General features: G+C 60.1%; 3 protein-coding genes across 3 annotated transcripts; all 3 read right to left on the bottom strand.

Annotated features, from left to right (window-relative positions):
* Window positions 1–2,160: 2,160 nt before the first annotated feature.
* On the bottom strand, window positions 2,161–4,422 carry LOC121737463 (translation initiation factor IF-2-like). The gene is made up of 3 exons (XM_042129139.1): window positions 2,977–4,422; window positions 2,501–2,922; window positions 2,161–2,323 (listed from the first exon to the last, which is right to left on the bottom strand). Exons 1-3 carry the CDS (start codon window positions 4,420–4,422, stop codon window positions 2,161–2,163), a joined length of 2,031 nt encoding a protein of 676 aa, XP_041985073.1.
* Window positions 4,423–5,028: 606 nt separating this feature from the next.
* LOC121737462 lies at window positions 5,029–13,020 on the bottom strand. The gene is made up of 4 exons (XM_042129138.1): window positions 12,097–13,020; window positions 11,647–11,940; window positions 8,220–10,505; window positions 5,029–8,136 (listed from the first exon to the last, which is right to left on the bottom strand). Exons 1-4 carry the CDS (start codon window positions 13,018–13,020, stop codon window positions 5,029–5,031), a joined length of 6,612 nt encoding a protein of 2,203 aa, XP_041985072.1.
* A 6,042-nt stretch (window positions 13,021–19,062) lies between these two features.
* Window positions 19,063–21,279, bottom strand: LOC121737460. The gene has a single exon (XM_042129137.1). The coding sequence runs from the start codon at window positions 21,277–21,279 to the stop codon at window positions 19,063–19,065; it is 2,217 nt and encodes a 738-aa protein (XP_041985071.1).
* Window positions 21,280–23,314: the final 2,035 nt, after the last annotated feature.

The following is a 23,314-nucleotide window of genomic DNA, read 5'->3' as shown; positions in this document are numbered from 1 at the left end:
CGCCCTCTCCAGCTATGGTGAGAAGACACCCTCCAGTTCGGGCCCGACGGTAGCGGACTTGCGGAATATCAAACTCCGCAATGCTTATCGCCCGCCGGGCCGTCTCAAGAGCCTTGGCATACGTCAGACCCGCCTTCACGGCCGACTCTTCAATAGTGAGAGCGACGGCCGCAGTGGCGGGGACGCGGAGCCTCGGCTTCTTCTTCTTCTTCGGGGCGGCTGTAGATGGTGTAGCCGCCCCCTTCTTCTTCCCACCCTTCGGACCCACCGTGGTCCAAGGGGTCTCTGTACCAGGGGAGCTGATGGTCGCTCCCCCTTGTGCCGCCTCTTGGGCTGCCATAGAAGGCCGCTTCTTCTTCTTTTTCTTCTTGGCCTTTGAAGGCCCAGGCGCCGTGGGTGCAGCAGAAGCCTCTGTAGGGGCCGCTGCAGCGACACGCGGTTGTGTCTTCTCCGGTTTGGCCGGTTTCCCTTTCGCCTTTTTCGGCCGAGGGGGTCCCGGCACCTCTTCTTCCATAGGCGCAACGACACTCGCGGGGGCGGTTGGGAGGTCCTCATCCCGAATTCCGTCCGACGCCAGCGGTGGCCTGCGTCTCGGTTCCGGCAGGAGGCGGTCCTCCAGCCCGGCGAGCCTGGCGTTCAGCATATTGCCGAAGGTCTCCGCGTTCGTACGGGAGACCTCGGCCAACAGCTGACGCATGTCATCTCCGGTAGGTTGCGAGGCCTTCTTCCGCACCTCGTCCAGCTCTTGGCGTAGCGCCGCCACTTGCTCTTCAAGGCGCGTGTTTCTGGCCTCCAGCACCTTCACTTCCTCTGTTGTGCAGAGGGTCGTCAACTTATTGAAGACCATCCGTATGGTCGCCACCGATTCCTTAAGGTACTTTTGGTATGTTCCCTTAAGGTTCGTGGACTTCCTGGCGATCATATCGACGGTCTTCAATGTGTCCTCCACTGTCTTCGTTATGTCCGCGCCCGTCCATTCCTTCTTAGCCTCTTCTCCCGACGGAGAAGTGGCGGAGAGGTCTGAATCCTTGAAGGCGGCGCGGAGAAACGCATGCGACCACCTCGCCTCATTCGCTGCTTCGGCAATCTCCTCCTCGGCTTGGAGCCGGAGGGCCTCCTCCTTTTCGCGGTTATAGTCGGCCTGCGCCTTAGCCAGGCCGACGTATTGGCCGGTCGTTGGAGGCCGGCCACGTCCTCTTTTAGGTTCGAGCACCGTCGCCTTACTAGTCGACGGCGCCTCATCAGTCTCGTCCAGGAGTCTCCTTTTTAGGGGAGTCGTACGTCCAGATTGTGCGGGCAGCCCCACGGAGTCCAGCGACAAATTGCTGCTGGACTCCGTGTAGAAGTCCTCGCTGTCTTCATCGGTGTGCGGATATCTTTCCAGCGGGGTAAGGAGCACCACCGGCTTGCGATCCGCGCGCTTCTTAGCGCTTCCTTTCCTCTCCTTCCTCCTTTCGCCTTTCTCCTCTTCCTTCCTCTCCTCCCTCCTCGCAATAAGTGGCCCCTCCGTATACACGGGCCGACCACCGTCCGAAGACGGTGTGTGGGATTCCCCGGCCCCTGAGGAGCCGAGACCCACCCGGAGAATACTTTTCTTAGTGCGACTATCCATCTTTCCCAAACTCCGACACCCCGGGTCGCGGGCCCTTTCGTCACACTGTGGGCGCAGCCATTCACGCACACAAACACTCGCCCATACCGGCGTTCAGCCACCCCCCCCGTGTCACCGTGAAAACGCTCACGATGGCACGGGGGAGGTGCCCAGGGACACGACGTGGACGGACCGGTATCGCCCCCAACCTAACCTTTTTTTTTTTTTTTTTTTTTTTTTTTTTTTTTTTTTTTTTTTTTTTTTTTTAAGGAGGGGAAATGCATTACGCATCCCCCGCCCCCTCGGGGGAAGGGGCGGGGGTATGTGGGACTCCCTACACGAGGTTTACCCACTAAAACCCCCCCAGCCCTTCGTCGTGCGCCTTGTGCGGGAGGGACGGGAACCGCGGAGCGACTACAACTCCGCCCCTCCCAGCGCGCTGCCGCAACCGGCACCTTCTTCCAGCGGCTTCAGCCGCGTACCTCACCGAGAGCCCCCCGGGCTATAGAGGGGCTGTCTTCTCGGGACCCTTTTTGCAGGCGGGGATCCCCCGATCGCCGCCCACGGGTCTAGGCCTCCGTCTCCATCGCGGCAGAGACGGGCGGAGCCCGCACGCCCTTAGGCTTCGGCTTTTGCCGAGCCTTTTTGGACGGGGCCTTCTCTTCTCTGGGGGCCGGCTTTTTCGCGGCAGACGGACATCCGCTGCCGCCCAACACGTGCCCTCTTTCGGCCCTGCCAGCGGCCTCGCACAGGGCGCAGTTTGGTGCTGCAGCCCCGCACTCCGCCGCCTTGTGACCCAGTTTCCCGCACCGGAAACAAATCCGGCTACGGTCCACCGGGCACTGGCACTTGGCAGCCACGTGGCCGGTGTCCTGGCAGCGGAAGCAACGCGTCGGCCTCGCGGCCAACAACGTCACTCTCGCCAACACCCAGCCAACCCGCAACCGCCCAGAGCTCGAGAGCTTCTTGGCGGCTGCGGCTGGGAGGCGGATCCAACAAGACCCGTCCCCCCGTGGCCCCTCCCTCATAGGCCCCACCCGGACATCTCCGGCCAGGCACTCTCCATCAACCGCGACCGCTTCCTTGATTTCGGCGGCCGTCACAGAGTCGTCCAGGCCGGCGACACGCATCTCTGCGCAAGCAGCCGGCCGTCCGACCCTCACTTCTTGAGGCAGGACGGTTTTGAGCCTTGCGGCAAAGGCGTCCGCCTTCTTCCCTGCGCCCTCTCCAGCTATGGTGAGAAGACACCCTCCAGTTCGGGCCCGACGGTAGCGGACTTGCGGAATATCAAACTCCGCAATGCTTATCGCCCGCCGGGCCGTCTCAAGAGCCTTGGCATACGTCAGACCCGCCTTCACGGCCGACTCTTCAATAGTGAGAGCGACGGCCGCAGTGGCGGGGACGCGGAGCCTCGGCTTCTTCTTCTTCTTCGGGGCGGCTGTAGATGGTGTAGCCGCCCCCTTCTTCTTCCCACCCTTCGGACCCACCGTGGTCCAAGGGGTCTCTGTACCAGGGGAGCTGATGGTCGCTCCCCCTTGTGCCGCCTCTTGGGCTGCCATAGAAGGCCGTTTCTTCTTCTTTTTCTTCTTGGCCTTTGAAGGCCCAGGCGCCGTGGGTGCAGCAGAAGCCTCTGTAGGGGCCGCTGCAGCGACGGGCGGTTGTGTCTTCTCCGGTTTGGCCGGTTTCCCTTTCGCCTTTTTCGGCCGAGGGGGTCCCGGCACCTCTTCTTCCATAGGCGCAACGACACTCGCGGGGGCGGTTGGGAGGTCCTCATCCCGAATTCCGTCCGACGCCAGCGGTGGCCTGCGTCTCGGCTCCGGCAGGAGGCGGTCCTCCAGCCCGGCGAGCCTGGCGTTCAGCATATTGCCGAAGGTCTCCGCGTTCGTACGGGAGACCTCGGCCAACAGCTGACGCATGTCATCTCCGGTAGGTTGCGAGGCCTTCTTCCGCACCTCGTCCAGCTCTTGGCGTAGCGCCGCCACTTGCTCTTCGAGGCGCGTGTTTCTGGCCTCCAGCACCTTCACTTCCTCTGTTGTGCAGAGGGTCGTCAACTTATTGAAGACCATCCGTATGGTCGCCACCGATTCCTTAAGGTACTTTTGGTATGTTCCCTTAAGGTTCGTGGACTTCCTGGCGATCATATCGACGGTCTTCAATGTGTCCTCCACTGTCTTCGTTATGTCCGCGCCCGTCCATTCCTTCTTAGCCTCTTCTCCCGACGGGGAAGTGGCGGAGAGGTCTGAATCCTTGAAGGCGGCGCGGAGAAACGCATGCGACCACCTCGCCTCATTCGCTGCTTCGGCAATCTCCTCCTCGGCTTGGAGCCGGAGGGCCTCCTCCTTTTCGCGGTTATAGTCGGCCTGCGCCTTAGACAGGCCGACGTATTGGCCGGTCGTTGGAGGCCGGCCACGTCCTCTTTTAGGTTCGAGCACCGTCGCCTTACTAGTCGACGGCGCCTCATCAGTCTCGTCCAGGAGTCTCCTTTTTAGGGGAGTCGTACGTCCAGATTGTGCGGGCAGCCCCACGGAGTCCAGCGACAAATTGCTGCTGGACTCCGTGTAGAAGTCCTCGCTGTCTTCATCGGTGTGCGGATATCTTTCCAGCGGGGTAAGGAGCACCACCGGCTTGCGATCCGCGCGCTTCTTAGCGCTTCCTTTCCTCTCCTTCCTCCTTTCGCCTTTCTCCTCTTCCTTCCTCTCCTCCCTCCTCGCAATAAGTGGCCCCTCCGTATACACGGGCCGACCACCGTCCGAAGACGGTGTGTGGGATTCCCCGGCCCCTGAGGAGCCGAGACCCACCCGGAGAATACTTTTCTTAGTGCGACTATCCATCTTTCCCAAACTCCGACACCCCGGGTCGCGGGCCCTTTCGTCACACTGTGGGCGCAGCCATTCACGCACACAAACACTCGCCCATACCGGCGTTCAGCCACCCCTCCCGTGTCACCGCGAAAACGCTCACGATGGCACGGGGGAGGTGCCCAGGGACACGACGTGGACGGACCGGTATCGCCCCCAACCTAACCTTTTTTTTTTTTTTTTTTTTTTCGTCGGGAAATGCCTTGACGCATCTCGCGGGGATTGGGGACTCCCCAGCGAGTATGTGGGGCTCGCTGCGGTCGTGAAGATGGTGAATTGACCGCAGCCCTACCCACTAAAACCCGACGGTACTCTTCATCGCACCACTTTGCAGGGTCACGAGAACGCGCGAGCTCAACTCCGCGGCTCTGCAAGCGTGTCTGCCCGCGTGCTAATAGCAGGCTCCTCTTCGTTAGAGCGAATCAGCTCCTACCGCCGAACAGAGGCCCTACCAGGGCTTGCATAGGCAGTCCGTTCTCTGGTGTCGCGATGCGCGAAGAGTACATAGCGCATCGCGACCCTCTCAGGGGCTCGTTCGTTGGGCGGCGGCATCCCCATACCGTCGCCCGAGCTCCCCATCTAGGGCGGCAAGTCGTCAATCTGAATGACATGTTGTCGCCTTGTCCGTCTTCGTCGTCGGGGGTCGAGCGCCTCTCTCTCTCTCTCCCGCTCGGCCTCTTCCTTTGCGGCGATTACTTCCTCCGCGAAGTTCTCGACCGCCTTCCACTCCAGTTCACTGCGTAGCATGGCGCGAACCATAGCTGGCAGTGATATGTCCTGTCCAATCGCGGCCGTTAAGGCCGCGCGTTGTAGTATCCATGAGGGACAGGCCGTTAAGGTGTGCGCGGCCGTGTCCCTGTCCTCTCCACAGTGGTGGCATCGCGTCGTCTCCTCCCTCCCGGCGATCTCGCACAGGTACCGACCGAAGCAGCCGTGCCCGGTCAGCACCTGCGTGAGGCGGAACGAGAGTGCGCCGTTCTTCCGACCCAACCACTCCCTGAACACTGGGCGGATGGCCAGTATCAGGTCCACGCTCACTCTTGGCTCCGCGAGCCGCTCTTCCCATTCTTCCAATGCCCTGTCGTTGGCCTCTTCCCTCCACCGACGCACGGCTTCCGGGAGGGGGTTGCTGCCCCCCGCGCGGACCTCTGCGCTACGCCAGTAGACGTCGGCGAGGGTTTTGGCGTCCAGGTCCCATGGGACGCTACCGGCGAGCAGGCACGCAGCATCCCGGGAGATGGTGCGATACCCGCGCACCGCTCGCGTCGCCATTATCCGTTGTAGCCGTCCCAGGGCCTGCCTGTTCACAGCTGCCAGATCTTCGGCCCATATCGGCGCACCGTACATCACCATAGAGCGTATCACGCCCATGTACAGGCGCCGACAGGTAAGGCTCGGGCCCCCGAGGTTCGGGAGCAGCGAGGCCAGGGCTCCTGCTGCCTTTGTCACTTTCTCGGATAGCCGGCGGAAGTGCTCTTTGAAAGTCCACCGGCTATCGAGGATCAGTCCGAGATATGTCATGGTAGACGCAATCTGGATCGAAGTCCCTCCAACTATTATTGCCAGGCCAGGCGGCGGCGCGTTACGGGGCCCGTGGAAAATGATAGCCTCCGTTTTGTTCAGCGCCACCGTCAGGCCCAGCGCCTGGATCCTGCGCACCACCTGCGCTACCGCTGCCGTCGCCAGGATTGTGGCTTCGCGGTGCGTTTTGGCGCGACAGACCACCGCAGTGTCGTCCGCGTACGCGACCAGTTCGACGCCGGGTAAGTTGGCACCGCGAAGCACATGGTCAAATCCAAGGTCCCACAGTTCCGGACCGAGAGCCGAACCCTGTGGGACGCCGCAGTCTACCTCCTGCTCTTCCCATCCATCTTCGGTAGGGTACTGCACCGAGCGCTCCGACAGATAATCACCGATGGTTCGGCGTAGGTATCTGGGCACTCGGTGGTACCTCAGGGCCTCCTTTATTGTTTCCCAAGGCAGGGTGTTGAATGCGTTGGTGATGTCCAACGAGACAACCAACACCACCCCACCCTGAGAGATTTCCTGCTCCGTGATTGACCGAATCCGTGCCACCGCGTCTATTGTTGATCGACGAGACCGAAACCCGAACTGAGCATCGCTCAGGTTGGGACCAACGCTCTCAAGATGACGGTTGAGGCGTGCGACGATGATCCTCTCAAACGTCTTGCAGATCTCGTCGATCAACACTATGGGACGATAGGCAGACGGCTGGTCTTCTGGTCGCCCGGCCTTTCTGAGTAGCACGAGTTTGCCCGTCTTCCAGCGACGTGGAACTCGCCCCTGAACCAAACACAAGTTCAGTACGGCGAGCACACGTGCTTCCATGTGCTCCATCGCTAGCACCCAGACACGAGCGGGGACTCCATCCAAGCCAGGGGCCTTATTCTGAAGACTCATCTTATGTACCGCCGCTGCCAGTTCTCCGGCTGAGACTGGGGGGATTTCCTCCTCCTCTTCGGGCTCTGCAGTTGGTGGTGCCATGGATGGGGGGGACCACTCGGCCCTAGGTGGAAATAGGGCCGAAACAATGGATCTGCAGAGATCCGGCTGCAAGGACTGAGTGAGCGGTGGGGCAGCAGGGCGAAGCTTTTGCCTCACCCACTTGTAGGGTCTGCCCCACGGGTCCTGCTCCAGAGTTCTCAGGAAATCCTCCCAAGCCTCTCTCTTCGCCGTTCTGATGGCGTCGCGCAGGTGGTGTCGCGCTGAGCGGTATCCATCATAGATGGCGTCTTCCTCTTCCGCATTTCGGATCCGCCGTCTGCGGTACCGTAGGTAACGGCGTCGGGCCGCTACACATTCCTCTCGAAGGCGTTTCAGGTCCGGGCTCCACCAGTATGTCTGGCGTCTGGGCGGAACCGGGCCAGCGCGGGGCATCGAGGCGTCGCAGATGTTGTGCGCCGCCTCAGTTAGCCACTCCACGCACTCCTCTACGTCCTCCGATGGGAGAGGTGCCCACGATGCGACAGCCGCTGCCTCCTTGAGGATGTCGCGGTCCAGCTTCTTCAGGGACCACCTCGGGCCAGCACCAGGTGAAATTGTGCGGCCTTGCTCCGTCAAGTGAGAAATGACGAAGCGAATGTAGAGGTGGTCCGATAGAGTCTCAGTACGACTCAGGACCCTCCATTCTGTTACGTGTTGAGCGATGGCAGGGCTGACTAGGGTCAGGTCTACTATGGACTCTCCCTGCCGCCGGACGCATGTGCTGGTCGCCCCACGATTCGCCAGGACCAAACCGGTGGCAGCCAACCATTCCTCCATCAAGCGACCTCTCGCATTCGTCGCCGGGGAGCCCCACAACGGTGACTTCGCGTTGAAGTCTCCGGCGACGACTACGGGTTGAGTCGACCCCTCTACGACGGCGGTCAGGCGGAGCAAGAGCGCCTCTAACTCGACGATCGGCCTGTTCGGGGAAAAGTAAACCCCCACTACGGTGAGGGTCCCCAAGATGGCGACAACGAATCCACGGCCCCTTATCGAATTCCTCGACGAAGGAGGCACGATTTTGGGACCAAAGACCAAGGCGACCGACGAGTTGACATCTCCCAACCAATCACCCCTTTCCAGGACGCGGTACGGCTCTGCAATAACGGCCACGTCGATTTCCCACTGCAGAAGAGCCTGAACCCAGAGATCCTGCGCCTGGGCGCAGTGGTTCAGGTTGCCCTGAAGAAATCGTATGGTGGCCGTTATTGGGCTTCCATAGGGTCCGCTCTGGCACTAGAGGCCGCCGTAGGTGTTATGGCGGCCTTTTTCGGTGCTTGGCTCTTTTCAGGGCCTTTCCGTTTCTTCTTGCTGGGAGGGGCAGACTTGTCGCAGCGACGACTGCCTACGATGTGGTCCGCCGGCTTCTCTCTTGCCTCGCACAGTGCACAGTGAGGAGGATTCCCACACTGCTTGGTCGAGTGGCCCGGTTGTCCGCAGCGGAAGCAGAGCTCACTGCGATCGATCTCTGACGAGCACGTCGCCCGGGTGTGGCCCTCTTCGTGGCACTTAAAGCACCGCATTTTTCGCGCGGAGAGCAGAGTCACCTGCACTACGGTCCAACCGACATAAACTTTAGCGTTCGGCGCCGTCACTTGTTTTGCGGCCTCGACCGGGCATTTGACCCAGGCCGAGCCGCGACCTCTCCTGTCTACGCGAATCTCTCCGACTCTAACATCTTCGGCGCGACAGCCGCCCGTTCTCGCTACAGCAGTCGCGATTTCTGCCGCCGACGCCGAGTCATCGAGACCCGCAATTCGTAACTCAGCACATTTCTGTGGCCGCGATACGTGTACCATGTCCTCTCCCACTATTTCTTTCAGTTTACCCGCCAGAGCGTCTGCCTTCTCCTTGCAGGCAGTACCCGAGACCTCGTACATACGGGCCCCGGTCACGGCCCGCTTGAATTTGACCGCTGCTATGTCTAGCGCAGTCAGATCCAGGTGCTGCTTGGCTTTGTCGATGACACTCTGGTAGGTGACACCGTTCTTCTCCGCGTCCGGGCGCAGCGTTAGCACTACGGCTGCAGTTTTCGGAGCGCGGAGCTGTTTGTCCTTCTTTTTCTTCTCCTTTTTCTTTTGCACCTTTTTCTTTACTTCCACCGTCCTCGGTGCCTTGCCTTTCCCTCTTTTCACTACCTCTGTCCATGAGGGAGTGGCGGCTGGCTGTGACCCTGCTGCCGTTGTCACTGTGTCGCGCCTCGCGGCTGCAGCTTCAGCGGCGGCGGCAGACTTTCGCCCCTTCTTCGTCCTTTTCGGTTTCGGACCCGGGTTCGTCGGAGGCATCAGTGTAGAAACTGATGGCTCTGGCGGAGGCGGAGTCTCACTTTCTTTTTCAGCCTGTTGGGGCCTAGTGCCAGATGAGGTCGAAACGGCACTATCCCTCTTCTTGTCAGCAGCTAACGGGGGGCGCAGGCGAGGTTCCGGCAGGAGCCGAGCCTCAAGCCCTTCCAGTCTCGCGTCCATGCGGGCGTTCATAAGAGACACCGCCTCGCGCATTGCTCGCTGCAGTATCTCCTCCATATTCGGCTCTTGGATGGTCTTGGGAGCCGTATGTGGTTGTGCGTCAGCGAGCTTGCGCTTGACGGCCTCCAACTCCTTCTTCATCTCGTCGAGCTCTCTGGAGAGGCGGGTGTTTGCTTCTACCAGGGCTCTTGTCTCCTCCGATGCTGACCTGCTGAGGAGGGCGGAGCTCGCCTCCCGTATAGTGCAGGTCGCCTTTTTCAAGGCCGCAATCGATGTCCCTTTCAAGTTTTTGGACTTTTGGGTCACCGCGAGGATGGCGTCCAGACTCTGGGTTATGGCTGAGCCCAGTTTCGCCGCCGTGACCACTTCGTCCTCTGTCATCGCACAATCGGAGAGTGAAGCCTCCGAGAGCCGGTGGGACCGTAGCTCTGGTAACTTCTTCGTCATTTCCAGGACCTCCTTCTCCGCTTCCATCGCTATCTCCTTCTCCTTGAGTTCGAGGTACTCCCTCTTAGACTTGGCTAGACCAACATATTGCCCTGTGGTGGGCGGTCTGCCTCTTCCTCTTTTTGATGAGGGCTTTAAAGCCACTCCTTTGTCCTTTTCAGGGCTGTTCTCCAGGTCACTTCCGCGCCTCTTGCGCCGGTAAGTGGCCCTTATCTTCTCCCTCTCCCTTTCACTGCCTCGGTCCTGGCTCCGAGAGGCGGCGGTCTCGTTGCCGCTCTCGTCGCTTCCGCTCTCGGGTCTTCCATAAAATCGCGAAGGACCCGCGCCAATGGATACGGGCGTTACCGCTCGCGATCCACCATCACCCTCACTCGCCGTCGTCATAGCAGCCAAGTCAGATTGCCTCTCATCGTCCAGTGATACATTGCCAAAGTCGTTTTTCTCCTCACTCCTCCTACTCTCCTTCATTGCAGCGGTGGCGCCCCCCGTATACATGGGCCAGACCCCCTCCTCTGAGGGGGTGCGGGATTCTCCAACATTGTTGGTACCCGCCCGGGGAATATTTTTGTCGATGCAACCTTCCATGTTTTGATCATTGAGGGGTGAGTCTGCCCCACGTCCTCGATGCGTAGTCACCGACTCGCCATGCACCCCGTCACCGGACGTTACCAGTTTAGGGTTCGGGGCCCACAGGCCCATCCATCACAGAATCACACACAGATTTTCACACACAAACAAACAATAATGTATAGAAGAGTAAACAAAAATGAAGGACAGGGTAGAAAAGATGGTGAAGGATAGTAATACAAAAACAAAATAACGCAAGCGAAGAGTATACTATAAAACGAGAAGAAAGATAGGAAAGACCGGCGTTCAGCCATCCTGAGTGCCTCACCCCGTGTAAAGGGCGGGGCGGCGCACCCAGGCGCCCAGGGACACGAACGTGGACGGACCGGTATCGCCCCCGCCCCCAACCTAACCTAACCTTTTTTTTTTTTTTTTTTTTTTTTTTTTTTTAGGAGGGGAAATGCGTTACGCATCCCCCGCCCCCTCGGGGGAAGAGGCGGGGGTATGTGGGACTCCCTACTCGAGGTTTACCCACTAAAACCCCCCCAGCCCTCCGTCACGCGCCTAGTGCGGGAGGGACGGGAAACCGCGGAGCGACTACAACTCCGCCCCTCCCCGCGCGCAGCCGCAACCGGCACCTTCTTCAAGCGGCTTGAGCCGCGTACCTCACCGAGAGCCCCCCGGGCTATAGGGGGGCTGTCTTCTCGGGACCCATACTGTGGGCGGGATCCCCCGATCACCGCCCACGGGTCTAGGCGTCCGTCTCCATTCGGGCGGGAGCGGGCGGGGCCCGCGCGCCTTTAGGTCTCGACTTTTTGTGTCGAGCCTTTTTGGTCGGCGCCTTGTCTTCTCCGGGGGCCGGCTTTGATGTAGATGGGCATCTACCCAGCTCGTGCCCCCTTTCGGCCCTGCCAGCGGCCTCGCACAGGGCGCAGTTTGGTGTTGCAGCCCCGCACTCCGCCGCCTTGTGCCCCGGTTCCCCGCACCGAAAACAAGTCCGGCTACGGTCCACCGGGCACTGGCACTTGGCAGCCACGTGGCCGGTGTCCTGGCAGCGGAAGCAGCGCGTCGGCCTCGCGGCCAGCAACGCCACCCTCGCCGACACCCAACCAATACGCAACCGCCCAGAGCTCGAGAGCTTCTTAGCGGCCGCGACTGGAAGGCGGACCCAACACGATCCGTCCCCCCGTGGCCCCTCTCTAATCGGCCCTACCCGGACATCGCCGGCCAGGCACTCCCCTTCAAGTGCGACCGCTTCCATGATTTCAGCGGCCGTCACAGAGTCGTCAAGGCCGGCGATGCGCATCTCCGCGCAAGCAGCTGGCCGCCCGACTTTCACTTCCTGAGGCAGGACTGTCTTCAGCCTCGCGGCAAAGGCGTCCGCCTTCTTCTCTGCGCCCTCGCCGGCGATAGTGAGGAGGCGCCCTCCAGTTCGGGCCCGGCGGAAGCGGAGTTGCGGAATATCGAACTCCGCGATGTTCACCGCCCGCCGGGCCGTCTCAAGTGCCTTGGCGTACGTCAAGCCCGCCTTCACGGCCGACTCTTCAATGGTGAGAGCGACGGCCGCGGTGGCGGGGACGCGAAGCCTTGGCTTTCTCTTCTTCTTCGGGGCGGCTGTAGATGGTGTAGCCACCCCTTTCTTCTTCTTGCCCTTTGGACCTACCGTGGTCCATGGGGCCCCAGTACGAGGGGAGCTGGTGTTCGCTCCCCCTTGTGTCGCTTCCAGAGCGGCCATCGACGGCCGCTTCTTCTTCCGGCCCTTCTTGGCCTTGGGCGCCTCAGGCGCGGCAGGGGCCTCTTGCGGGGCCTCTGCGGCGGCTGGCTGCCGTGTCTTCTTTGGGGCCGGTTTCCCCTTGGCCTTCTGCTTCGGGGTCCCCGGCGTCTCTTCCGGTGGTTTCTCAACGCTTTCGACGGCAGTTGGAGTGATGCTCCGATCTCTGTCCGCCGCGAGCGGAGGTCTCAGTCGAGGCTCTGGAAGGAGCCGACTCTCTAGTCCGGCCAGCCGAGCGTTCAGCATGTTGCTGAAGGTCTCTACGTTAGAGCGAGAGACCTCAGACAACAGCTGGCGCATGTCCTGCTCGGCCGGCTTCAATACTTTTTGACGTAGCGCCTCTAACTCCTTGCGCATGGACTCCACTTCCTGTTGGAGCCGCGCATTCTGAGCTTCGAGGGCTCGTATCTCCTCCGTCGCTCCGCGGTTCTTCATAGCGGCGACGGTAGTGCGTATATCACTGACCGCCTCCTTCAGAAGACGTTGGAATGTCCCCTTCAAGTTGTTCGACTTCGCTGCGACCATGGAGATCGTTCCCAGCGAAGTCTCAACACATTGGGCCAGAGCGTAGTTGGTCTGCTCTGGCCTGTCTTCTTCCATGGCGGCGGGGCTCGCAAGGAGCGAAGAACGCGTCTCTCGCGCCGCTCTGGCCGCCTCGGCTACCTCCTCCTCTGCCTGGATTCGAAGGGCCTCCTCCTTTTCCCTATTCAGATCGGCCTGTGCCTTCGCCAAGCCGACATATTGTCCGGTCGTTGGCGGGCGGCCGCGTCCTCTTTTGGGTTTGGGCACCGCTCCTTTACTGAGGGGCGGCGCCATGTCGTCATCAGAGCGCCGCTTCCGGCGCGTCAAATCCGAGAATGCGGGCAAGCCCTCGGAGTCCAGCGATATGCCAGACATCTCACTGGAGTCCGAGAGCCAGTCCTCGCTGTCATGTCCGTGTAAGTCACGTCCATGTTGGGAGACTCGACCGCGAGGGGAGTCTCTACCAATGTCGTCTTTTCCGGTACTTGGAGGCGGCATTTTCACGTCGCGTGTCAAAAGAACACGCGGCAGATCCTTGTCGCCTCTCAGTTTCTTCTTCTGCATCAACTTCAGCATCCGCTCAACGCCGTTGGGCTGCGGCTGACTGAAGTCGATGTCCTCGTCCGTTAGAAGCTCCGCCACCGGCGTGGTAATGGGCGCCGGCTTCGGGCTGTCGCGCTTCTTCGCGCTGTCACTTCCTCCTCCTCCTAACGCCGCCAAAATGGCCCTCTGTCTCGCCGCTTTAGCGGCCTCCTCGTCCTTGTTCACCGCCTTAGCGGCCCCCTCGTCCTTCCTCGCATTAGTTGGCCCCTCCGTATACACGGGCCGGCCACCGTCCGAAGACGGCGCATGGGATTCCCCGGCTCCTGAGGAACCGAGACCCACCCGGAGAATACTTTTGCTAATACGATCTGCCATCTTTACTCACTCCGACACCCCGGGTCGCGGGCCCGTTCGTCACACTGCGGGCGCAGCCAAACATACAAGACCGAACACACACACAAACACACGCCATACCGGCGTTCAGCCACCCCTCCCGTGTCACCGTGAAAATGCTCACGATGGCACGGGGGAGGTGCCCAGGGACACGACGTGGACGGACCGGTATCGCCCCCAACCTAACCTAACCTAACCTAACCTTTTTTTTTTTTTTTTTTTTTTTTTTTTCGGAGGGGGAAATGCATTACGCATACCACCCAGGCGCAGGGGGCGACCCGAGTGGTTATGTGGGACTCCCGTAGCTAATGAGACCATAACGGTATACCCACTAAAACCCCCCCCCCATCTTCCGCCACGCCGCATATTGACGGGGCCACAGGAACGATACACACATCTGCGACCCCGCCAGCGGCCCGAAGACTCCACGATGGGCGCACAACACATGCGCCCTCCTCCTCGGCCCCCATCAAGGCTGTAGCAGACGCCCCCCGAGTCTGCTACTTGGAGGCCATGTGGCAGATCAGGTCTGTGGCTCTGCCACCGACCACACCTCGGCCGCAGAGGATAGGGCAAGCGGCGCACCGTAATACCTACTTGCCTCTTCCTCTGCGGCCCCACCAATGCCGTTCAAACGGAACGGCCCCGCCAGCTCGCAGGGGGGGTAGGGAAAGCGGCAACCTACCACAATGCCTCTCCCCCCCGCGATCCGTCCTCGGCCGCAGAGGATAGGGCAAGCGGCGCACCGTAATACCTACTTGCCTCTTCCTCTGCGGCCCCACCTCGGTGCGCATCCGCAGCGGACTCCTCCAGTCCGCTGGGAGCGCCCTCCTCGGGCCAGGCGGCGACACCGGCCGGCCCTGGTTGCCTCTTCGCTTCACCGCGGTTGTCCAAGCCGCGGTTACTAGAGCCCCACCGCCACGACAAGGCGTGCAACCATCGGGGGGAACCTAACCTAACCTAACCTAACCTAACCTAACCTAACCTAACCTAACCTAACCTAACCTAACCTAACCTAACCTAACCTAACCTAACCTTTTTTTTTTTTTTTTTTTTTTTTTTTTCCGGAGGGGGAAATGCATTACGCATACCACCCAGGCGCAGGGGGCGACCCGAGCGGTTATGTGGGACTCCCGTAGCTAATGAGACCACGGTATACCCACTAAAACCCCCCCCCCCATCTTCCGCCACGCCGCATATTGACGGGGCCACAGGAACGATACACACATCTGCGACCCCGCCAGCGGCCCGAAGACTCCACGATGGGCGCACAACACGTGCGCCCTCCTCCTCGGCCCCCACCAAGACTGTAGCAGACGCCCCCCGAGTCTGCTACTTGGAGGCCATGTGGCAGATCAGGTCTGTGGCTCTGCCACCGACCACACCTCGGCCGCAGAGGATAGGGCAAGCGGCGCACCGTAATACCTACTTGCCTCTTCCACTGCGGCCCCACCAATGCCGTTCAAGGAACGGCCCCGCCAGCTCGCAGGGGGGGTAGGGAAAGCGGCAACCCACCACAATGCCCCCCCCCCCCCGCGATCCGTCCTCGGCCGCAGAGGATAGGGCAAGCGGCGCACCGTAATACCTACTTGCCTCTTCCTCTGCGGCCCCACCTCGGTGCGCATCCGCAGCGGACTCCTCCAGTCCGCTGGGAGCGCCCTCCTCGGGCCAGGCGGCGACACCGGCCGGCCCTGGTTGCCTCTTTGCTTCACCGCGGTTGTCCAAGCCGCGGTTACTAAGCCCCACCGCCACGACAAGGCGTGCAACCATCGGGGGGAACCTAACCTAACCTAACCTAACCTAACCTAACCTAACCTAACCTAACCTAACCTAACCTAACCTAACCTAACCTAACCTAACCTAACCTAACCTAACCTAACCTAACCTTTTTTTTTTTTTTTTTTTTTTTTTTTTTTTTTTTTGATGCGCAGGGGAAACCCATCATGGGTCCCCCAGGTCGGGTACGTGCCTCAGTTAAGCTGAAGCACCCCGGGGGTATGTGAGACTCCTACTCACTAAAACCACCTGCGGTTCGCCTTCAGCCGTATAAAGAAGGGATGTCCCGGATCTACCAAACACAGGACTCCCTCCACGACCGGCCGGTCTACCTCAAAAGGGACCGGACTTCCACCAAAAATAAGGGAACGCTTAGGCAAACTAAAGCGTTCCCCTCGGCGCCGGGACTAGCTTAGCCGGGCAGGTACCCATCCTGACCCGGAGCCCCGTGGGACGAGAGTTATTGGAGGTTCGCATAGCGACGCCTCCGCACTCCCGTCCTACGCCGGCGGAGCGGCAGAGAGGTGGGATCGTCCTCTCTGTCCCGCTCCGAGGCCTCTTTCTGCGACATCACAATTTCGCAGAAAGAGACCGCCGCCTGCCAGGCCTCATCGCTCTCGAGCATGCAGCGCACCATGCTCGGGAGCGAGAGGTCCCCGCCTAGTACTGCCACGAGATCGTGGCGCTGCACGGCCCAACGATCGCACACCTCGAGGGTATGCTGGGCCGTGTCCTCCGCAGCGCCGCATTCATGGCAGGCTGGCGTTGGCTCTCTCCTGGCGACCTTACACAGGTACTCACCGAAGCATCCGTGCCCGGTGAGTACCTGTGTAAGGCGGAAAGTGAGGGGTTTTTTCTTGCGGCGCATCCACGCCGCAAGAACTGGACGCAGTGCCTCAGCGGTACGTTGACCGTACCGGGTCTGCGCCAGATCCTCACCCCACCTCCTCAGCAACCACTGCTCTCCGAGTCTCCGGAACCGCCTAAGCTCCTCCCACGAAGGGGCTTCGCCATTCGACCTCCCCTCAGTGATGAGGAGGTTCAATTCGGCGAGCACCCTCGCCGTGAGCTCCCATGGCGGTTCCCCCGCCAGAGCAGTTGCTGCCGCCCAAGAGACTGTACGGTAGCCCCTGATGACTCTCACCGCTATGACCCGCTGCATTTTGTGCAGCAGGGCCCTATTACGCACGGTGAGAGCATCCACCCATATTGGGGCACCGTACAAAGCCATACTCCGGCACACCCCGGAGTACAGCTGCCGACAGGCTTGGCTGGGCCCTCCCACATTTGGCAGGAGTCGACCCAGTGAGGATGCCGCTCTTATGACCTTCGGTCCCAGCTGCTGGAAATGGGGACCGAAGGTCCACCTTCCATCCAGGGTGAGCCCAAGATACTTGATGGTGGGGCTCACCCTGATCTCCTCGTCTCCGACACGAAGTCGTGCACCTGGTGGAGGCCCCCTTTTACCGGGTCCGCGAAACATAAGGGCTTCGGTCTTCTCGAAACGGACTCGAAGCCCTAACCGTCTTATGCGGCTGACCACCAGCGATACTGCCGATTCGGCCAGCCGCGCCGCCTCTTGAAAAGTCCTCCCCCGGGCTGTGATAAAGGTGTCATCCGCATAAGCGGAGACACCTATCCCGGGGAGGAGGCAGCATCGCAGGACCCAGTCATAGCCGATGACCCACAGACCCGGCCCAAGTGCCGAACCCTGTGGGACACCGCAATCGACCTCCACCAACACCAGGACCCCGTCCCGGTTTTCCCACACGACCTCTCTGTCGGAGAGCCAATCTCCCACCAGCCTTCTGATATACAAGGGGACACCGAAGTACTCCAGTGCCCCGAGTATCACGCTGTGAGGAAGGCTGTTGAAAGCATTGGCTATGTCGAGCGACACCCCCAACACCACATCCCCTTCGCGTTCCGCCTCCTGCGTCACCGACCGTAGGTACCGCATGGCATCGACGGTAGACCGACCAACCCGGAAACCGTACTGATGATTGGACAGTCTTGGTCCCGGGCCCTCCTCCAAGTGCTGAACGAGTCGTGAAGCCACAATACGTTCCAGTGCCTTCCCGACTTCGTTCAGCAACACTATCGGCCTTACCGCCGACGCCTGGTCCGGTGGCCGACCTCCTTTAGGCAAAAGGACGAGTCGGCCCCTCTTCCATCCTTTCGGGAACTGACCAGCTCGAAGACACTGGTCAAACAGCTCCCGAAGGGGTTCCTCGAGGTGCACGAGTGCCAATGACAGCACTTTCCCGTGCACCCCGTCCGGACCCGGCGCCCTCTTCTTATCACGGAGACGGGACAAGACCATCTCCATCTCCTGGTCGGTGACGGGTGGCGGAACACCCTCCTCCAAGGCCAAGTCCGGCGTTGGCCGAGCCATTTGAGGCGGAGCAAATTCAGCTGGGGGGGCAGGGAACAGTTCCCTGACGATACTCCCCAGCAGCTCCGGTTGGAGCGATTCTGTCAACGGGGTCGACTGGACACGGAGTTTATCCCGCGCCCTTTTATACGGTCGACCCCAAGGGTCATTATTAAGACCCTCTACCAGCTCCAACCATGCTGCCTCCTTGGCTCGGCTCATGGCCAGCTTCAGGGCCTCTCTTTTTTCTACGTAGACCCTGTGCAGCCTGCCATCTCGCTCTATGTCCTGGGGTCGGCGCCGCCTGCTGCGTCCATAAGCGCGACGCGCCGCATTACAGGCAGCGCGAAGGTCCGTCAGCTCACTCGACCACCAGTAAACCGCTCGACGTGGAGGGGGTGGACCATTCAACCTCGGCATGGCTGCCCGGCAGACGTTTTTGAGTACGTCTCCGAAACAGCCAGCCATTCCATCAACCCCTTGACCTTGCCACGTCGACGGAAGACACCAGCGGCCGACGATCGCGGCCTCCTCCGCCAGTTCCCGGTCGAGCCTGGACAAGGCCCAACGCGGGAACCTGCTACGACCCCTGGACAACGCCGGACTTGACCTGGAGGGCGGAGACACCTCGAACCGAATATAACGGTGGTCCGAAAGTGTCTCCAACTCTGTAACCACCCTCCATCCTCCAATCCTGCGTGCGATATCTGGCGTGGCGAAGGTCAGATCTACCACTGACTCTCCGTTCCATCGCACGCAGGTTGGGACCGTCCCTTGATTGATAAGAGACAGCCCCGTAGCCACCGCCCATTCCTCAACCTCTCTCCCTTTCGGATTCGTGACTGGAGACCCCCACGCCGAGGACTTAGCGTTGAAGTCCCCAGCCACGACCACCGGAAGAGGAGCCAGCCTTCTTATGAGCGGCCCCAGCACATCCAGGAACCGCTCCAAAGCCGCCAAATTTTGGTTCGGGGAGAAATAAACGCCTATTATGGCAATCTCCCCCCGGACAACCACAACGTACCCCGGCCCCCTCATTTTAGGTATGAGAGGGGGGCCGACGCCTTGCCTGGACACAACGGCAACGGAGCCGTCCGCGTCTCCTGCCCAATGTGGCAGGGGAGGCACAAAATACGGCTCCGCTACCACCACTACATCAACTAGCCACTCCGCCATCGACTGCAGGAGGAGATCCTGAGCCGCAGCGGAGTGGTTTATATTCGCCTGTAAGATGCCGAGATGTCCTGGCATTACTCTGACATCTCGGCCTCAGGCGTCTCCTTCTCTCTTCCCGACGGTCTTGGGGGGAGAGCTTTACCACGGGTGGATGGGGGGTTACACGCCTTCCCCGCCATCACGTGGTCTGACTTACGGCCGGCATCTGCACATGCAGCACAATGAGGCTCCGATGTGCAGGTGTTTACTTTATGTCCCGGCTTACTGCAGCGGCGACAAAGCTCGCTGCGGTCCGTCTTTGAGGGGCACATGATGGAGGAGTGCCCCATCTCAAAGCATCTGAAGCAGTGCCTGGGTCGCATGCCCTCATGCTCGACCCTGACACGGCTCCAACCAACGCAGAAACCACCCTTGCGCAGCAGTTCCTTACCCGCGACGATCGGGCACGACATCCTCGCGAATCCAATTCCGCGAGGACTGCGGAAAATGTCCCCCACCCAAACCCGCTCAGGGTCGCAGCCACCCTCTTTCGCCACTGCCGCCTTAATATTGGCAGCGTTGGCTGTGTCATCCAGACCTGTCAATTTAAAGGTGGTAGTCAGGACGGGTCTGGTAACTTCCGCCACCTCCGACAGAACAGAGGCTAGCTTGTTGGCCAGCTGATCCGCCTTGTCACGACTCGCCCTACCAGGAACCTCGATCAAGCGAGCCCCAGTCGCTGAGTTCCTGACCCTCAATGGTCCCAGACCAAACTCTTGCGGATCAACCTCCAACCTGGCCTTTGTGAGAGCCTCACAATATGACACTCCCGAATTTTGAGCCTCCGGGCGTAATTTTACAATTATTGCCTCGGATTTCGGGAGCGTCAACTTCTTGCCCTTAGGAGCACTTTTCGGTGCCTTTTTGGTCTTTGGCTTGGACTTCTTGTTCGCCCCCTTGCGGCGGACGACCTCTGACCACCCTTCAGCCGACTCCGACTGCGGCTGCAGTGCAGCCACTACCAGCCCTTGCTGTGACGGAGGTCGCCGGGCTATCTCCGCAGCACTCCCTCCACTTTGTGAAGGTCCTTTGGAGACAGAAGGACCAAAACTGGTCCATTCTGTCTCCTTAGTCCTTTTGCCTTTGCCCTTGCCTTTTCCCTTCTCGGTGGGGGCCTTGGCTGGGGCAGGGCGCGTCTCGGGGCGGACTGGAAGCGAAGGAAATTCCTCCCGTTCCCCTGGAGCCATCACCACTGGGGCCGATTGCACGGGGGCCCTCGGCGTTTTAAATATTGGTGACTTCTCCCTCACCACTGGCACCGATACCGCAGAGGCACAAGCAGCCTCACGCTCCGCTCTCTTGCGATCCGCCGCCAGCGGCGGGCGAAGAACCGGAGGAGGCGGCAGCCTGTCCTTGATGGCAGCAAGCCGGCCGTCAATCATATTGCCGACCATTCGGGCTATGCTGCCCTCAAGAGAGCTCAACTGTTCATCACTCAGCGTAGGGTTACGCTGAGCTGCCGCCTTCCTTGTCTCCTCAAAGTCGCGGCGGTAAGCGCGCACCTCCTCTTTCAAATTAGCCACCTCCCTTTGCAGCCGATTGTTGTCTGCCCGGAGACGACGTGTCTCCTCCACCTCTGTCCTCGTCGCCAGCGTCTCTAAAACAGACCTGATGACGCCAGTGGCTCGACGAATCTGGCTAGCATATCCACCTTTAAGATTGGTGGATCTGCTAGCAATGTAAAGAATGTCGTCGAGACCACCAACAGCTGCAGACATCAAGTCGTCAGCCGCCATCTGGTCGACATCAAGGTCCAAAGGACCCGGCCTTTCGCTCGCAACATCCTTCACCGGAGACTTCCGGAAGGACTGCTTCTCTAAGGAAGAAACGAAGTTCTCAGCCTTTTGTGCCTCCTTCGGGGTAAGGGCCTGCCGAGCAGCTGTCAACAGCTTGCCCGTCCCTCTGCCACGCCTAGCAGTTGGCACCTTCTTTGCCCTGCCAGACAGGACATCCGTACCTTCAGTATCGGAGCCGGAACGCTCCGAGTAAAGGCGTTTACGAGTCAGATGTTCCGACTCCGACACCGAGACCGACGCTGAGGGCATCGCCCAATCCTCACCAAGGATCTCGCCAAGGGTAATCCCCCCACTGACTGTCACTCGACTCACCGAGGGCCCAGCCACATCCTTCCGAACAGCACTCCTATCAGAGTCCGTTCCAACCCCGCTCCTACTCCTACTCCTACTCCTAACACCCCCCCCTTTCTTCTTCTTAGACCCCCCCCCTTGACTCCTACCATCACCTCCTGTCATGTTAACGCAAAGTTAACAAAACAAAAGCACTAAAACTACAAATCGAACCCGTAGCAACACAGAGCACAGTAATGTACCCTGGTGTACCACAGGGCACGAACTTAAAACTACAATAAAAATATAAAGAAAAATCCCAATCACCAAATAATAACAAAAAATGTATCCTAACACAAAATAACAACTAATAAAAATCTAAAAAGTATATACAAAAGTTGAAAAAATTTCAAAGTCAAATTTCTCCACCACCAGATGGCGTGGATGAGAAATTCGACCGTGGAAAAATCGGCAAAGGAAGCCTCTTTCCAATGACACCAAGAACTTGAAAATCGCTTGAGAGACATAGGCTCCGCCCAAGGAAAATCAAGCTCAACCTAACCTAACCTAACCTAACCTAACCTAACCTAACCTAACCTAACCTAACCTTTTTTTTTTTTTTTTTTTTTTTTTTTTTTTTTAAGGAGGGGAAATGCGTTACGCATCCCCCGCCCCCTCGGGGGAAGGGGCGGGGGTATGTGGGACTCCCTACGAGAGGTCTACCCACTAAAGCCCCCCCAGCCCTCCGTCAAGCGCCTCGTGCGGGAGGGACGGGAACCGCGGAGCGACTACAACTCCGCCCCTCCCAGCGCGCTGCCGCAACCGGCACCTTCTTCGAGCGGCTTGAACCGCCAACCTCACCGAGAGCCCCCCGGGCTATAGGGGGGGGGGCTGTCTTCTCGGGACCCTTTATGCGGGCGGGGAACCCCCGATCGCCGCCCACGGGTCTAGGCCTCCATCTCCATCGCAGCAGAGACGGGTGGAACCCGCTTGCCCTTAGGCTTCGGCTTTTGCCGAGCCTTTTTAGACGGGGCCTTCTCTTCTCCGGGGGCCGGCTTTTTAGCAGACGGGCATCTGCCCAGCACGTGCCCCCTTTCTACTTTGCCAGCGGCCTCGCACAGGGAGCAGTTAGGCTCTGCTGCCCCGCACTCCGCCGCCTTATGCCCCGGTTTCCCGCACCGGAAACAAGTCCCACTACGGTCCACCGGGCACTGGCACTTGGCAGCCACGTGGCCGGTGTCCTGGCAGCGGAAGCAGCGCGTTGGCCTCGCGGCCAGCAACGCCACTCTCGCCGACACCCAACCAACCTGCAACCGCCCAGAGCTGGAGAGCTTCTTGGCGGCCGCGACTGGGAGGCGGACCCAGCACGATCCGTCCCCCCGTGGCCCCTCTTTCACTGGCCCTGACCTTATTTGGTCAACCGAGCATCCTCCCTCTCGTGCGACCGCCTCGATGACCTCGGCGGCCGTCACAGAGTCGTCCAGGCCGGCGACGCGGATCTCCGCGCACGGAATCGGCCGGGCGACTTTCACCTGGTCACAGTTTAGAACGTCCTTAAGCATGGCAGCCAAGGCATCCGCTTTCTCCATCGCACCCTCGCCACCGACAGCGATTATGCGCGCTCCAGTTTGGGCCTTGCGTATTCTGACCCCCCTGGAGATGTTGAGTTCCGCCAGGTTGATCTTCGATCGGGCCTCGAGCAGGACCTTGCTGTACGTGAGACCCTGCTCCGCGGCCGACGCCCCCAGTGTAAGAGTGACAGCCGCGGTAGCAGGGTTCCGTATACGAGCCTTCCGCTTCTTCTTCTTTGTCTTCTCAGAGGCGGCCTTAGATGGTGTGGCCGCCTCCTTTTTCTTCTTCTGGCCCTTTGAGACTATTGTGGTCCATTGGGCTTCATTGGGCAGCGAGCTGGTATGTGCTCCCCTCTGTGCCGCTTCCTGTGCTGCCATTGATGGCCGCTTCTTCTTTTTCTTTTTCTTGGCCTCAGCCGCAGGCAATTCCTGTGCGGCTGGGGCTACTTGGGAAGCCGTTACTGTGCGCTTCGGCGTCTTCTCTCTTTCTTCTGGCGGCGGGACGTCAACGTTGTCCGCCGCCAGTGGCGGTCTCCTTCGTGGTTCGGGGAGGAGTCTATCCTCCAGGCCGGCAAGCCTCGCGTTGAGCATATTGCCGAAGGTCTCCACGTTAGAACGGGAGACCTCGGCTAACAACTCTTGCAGGTCCT

The sequence above is a fragment of the Aricia agestis genome, chromosome 20 (genome assembly GCF_905147365.1).
Source record: "Aricia agestis chromosome 20, ilAriAges1.1, whole genome shotgun sequence".
Taxonomy (NCBI): Eukaryota; Metazoa; Arthropoda; class Insecta; order Lepidoptera; family Lycaenidae; genus Aricia; species Aricia agestis.
This window is presented reverse-complemented; position numbering and strand designations above follow the sequence as displayed.

Bases quoted from the DNA above. Each gene is read 5' to 3' on its own strand.
- LOC121737462 (XM_042129138.1), bottom strand. From the start codon at position 13,020: ATGGCGCCGCCCCTCAGTAAAGGAGCGGTGCCCAAACCCAAAAGAGGA. The intron at 10,506-11,646 runs GTAGGGCCGATT...GTGCATGGCGAG, and splicing joins GCCTGGCCGGCGATGTCCGG to TCGGTGACTACGCATCGAGG. The intron at 8,137-8,219 runs GCCGCCATAACA...CGATTTCTTCAG, and splicing joins AGAGCCAAGCACCGAAAAAG to GGCAACCTGAACCACTGCGC.
- LOC121737460 (XM_042129137.1), bottom strand. From the start codon at position 21,279: ATGACAGGAGGTGATGGTAGGAGTCAAGGGGGGGGGTCTAAGAAGAAG.
- LOC121737463 (XM_042129139.1), bottom strand. From the start codon at position 4,422: ATGGATAGTCGCACTAAGAAAAGTATTCTCCGGGTGGGTCTCGGCTCC. The intron at 2,923-2,976 runs GTCGCTCTCACT...ACGTATGCCAAG, and splicing joins GCGTCCCCGCCACTGCGGCC to GCTCTTGAGACGGCCCGGCG. The intron at 2,324-2,500 runs GTTGGCCGCGAG...GGCCGCTGGCAG, and splicing joins GTGTTGGCGAGAGTGACGTT to GGCCGAAAGAGGGCACGTGT.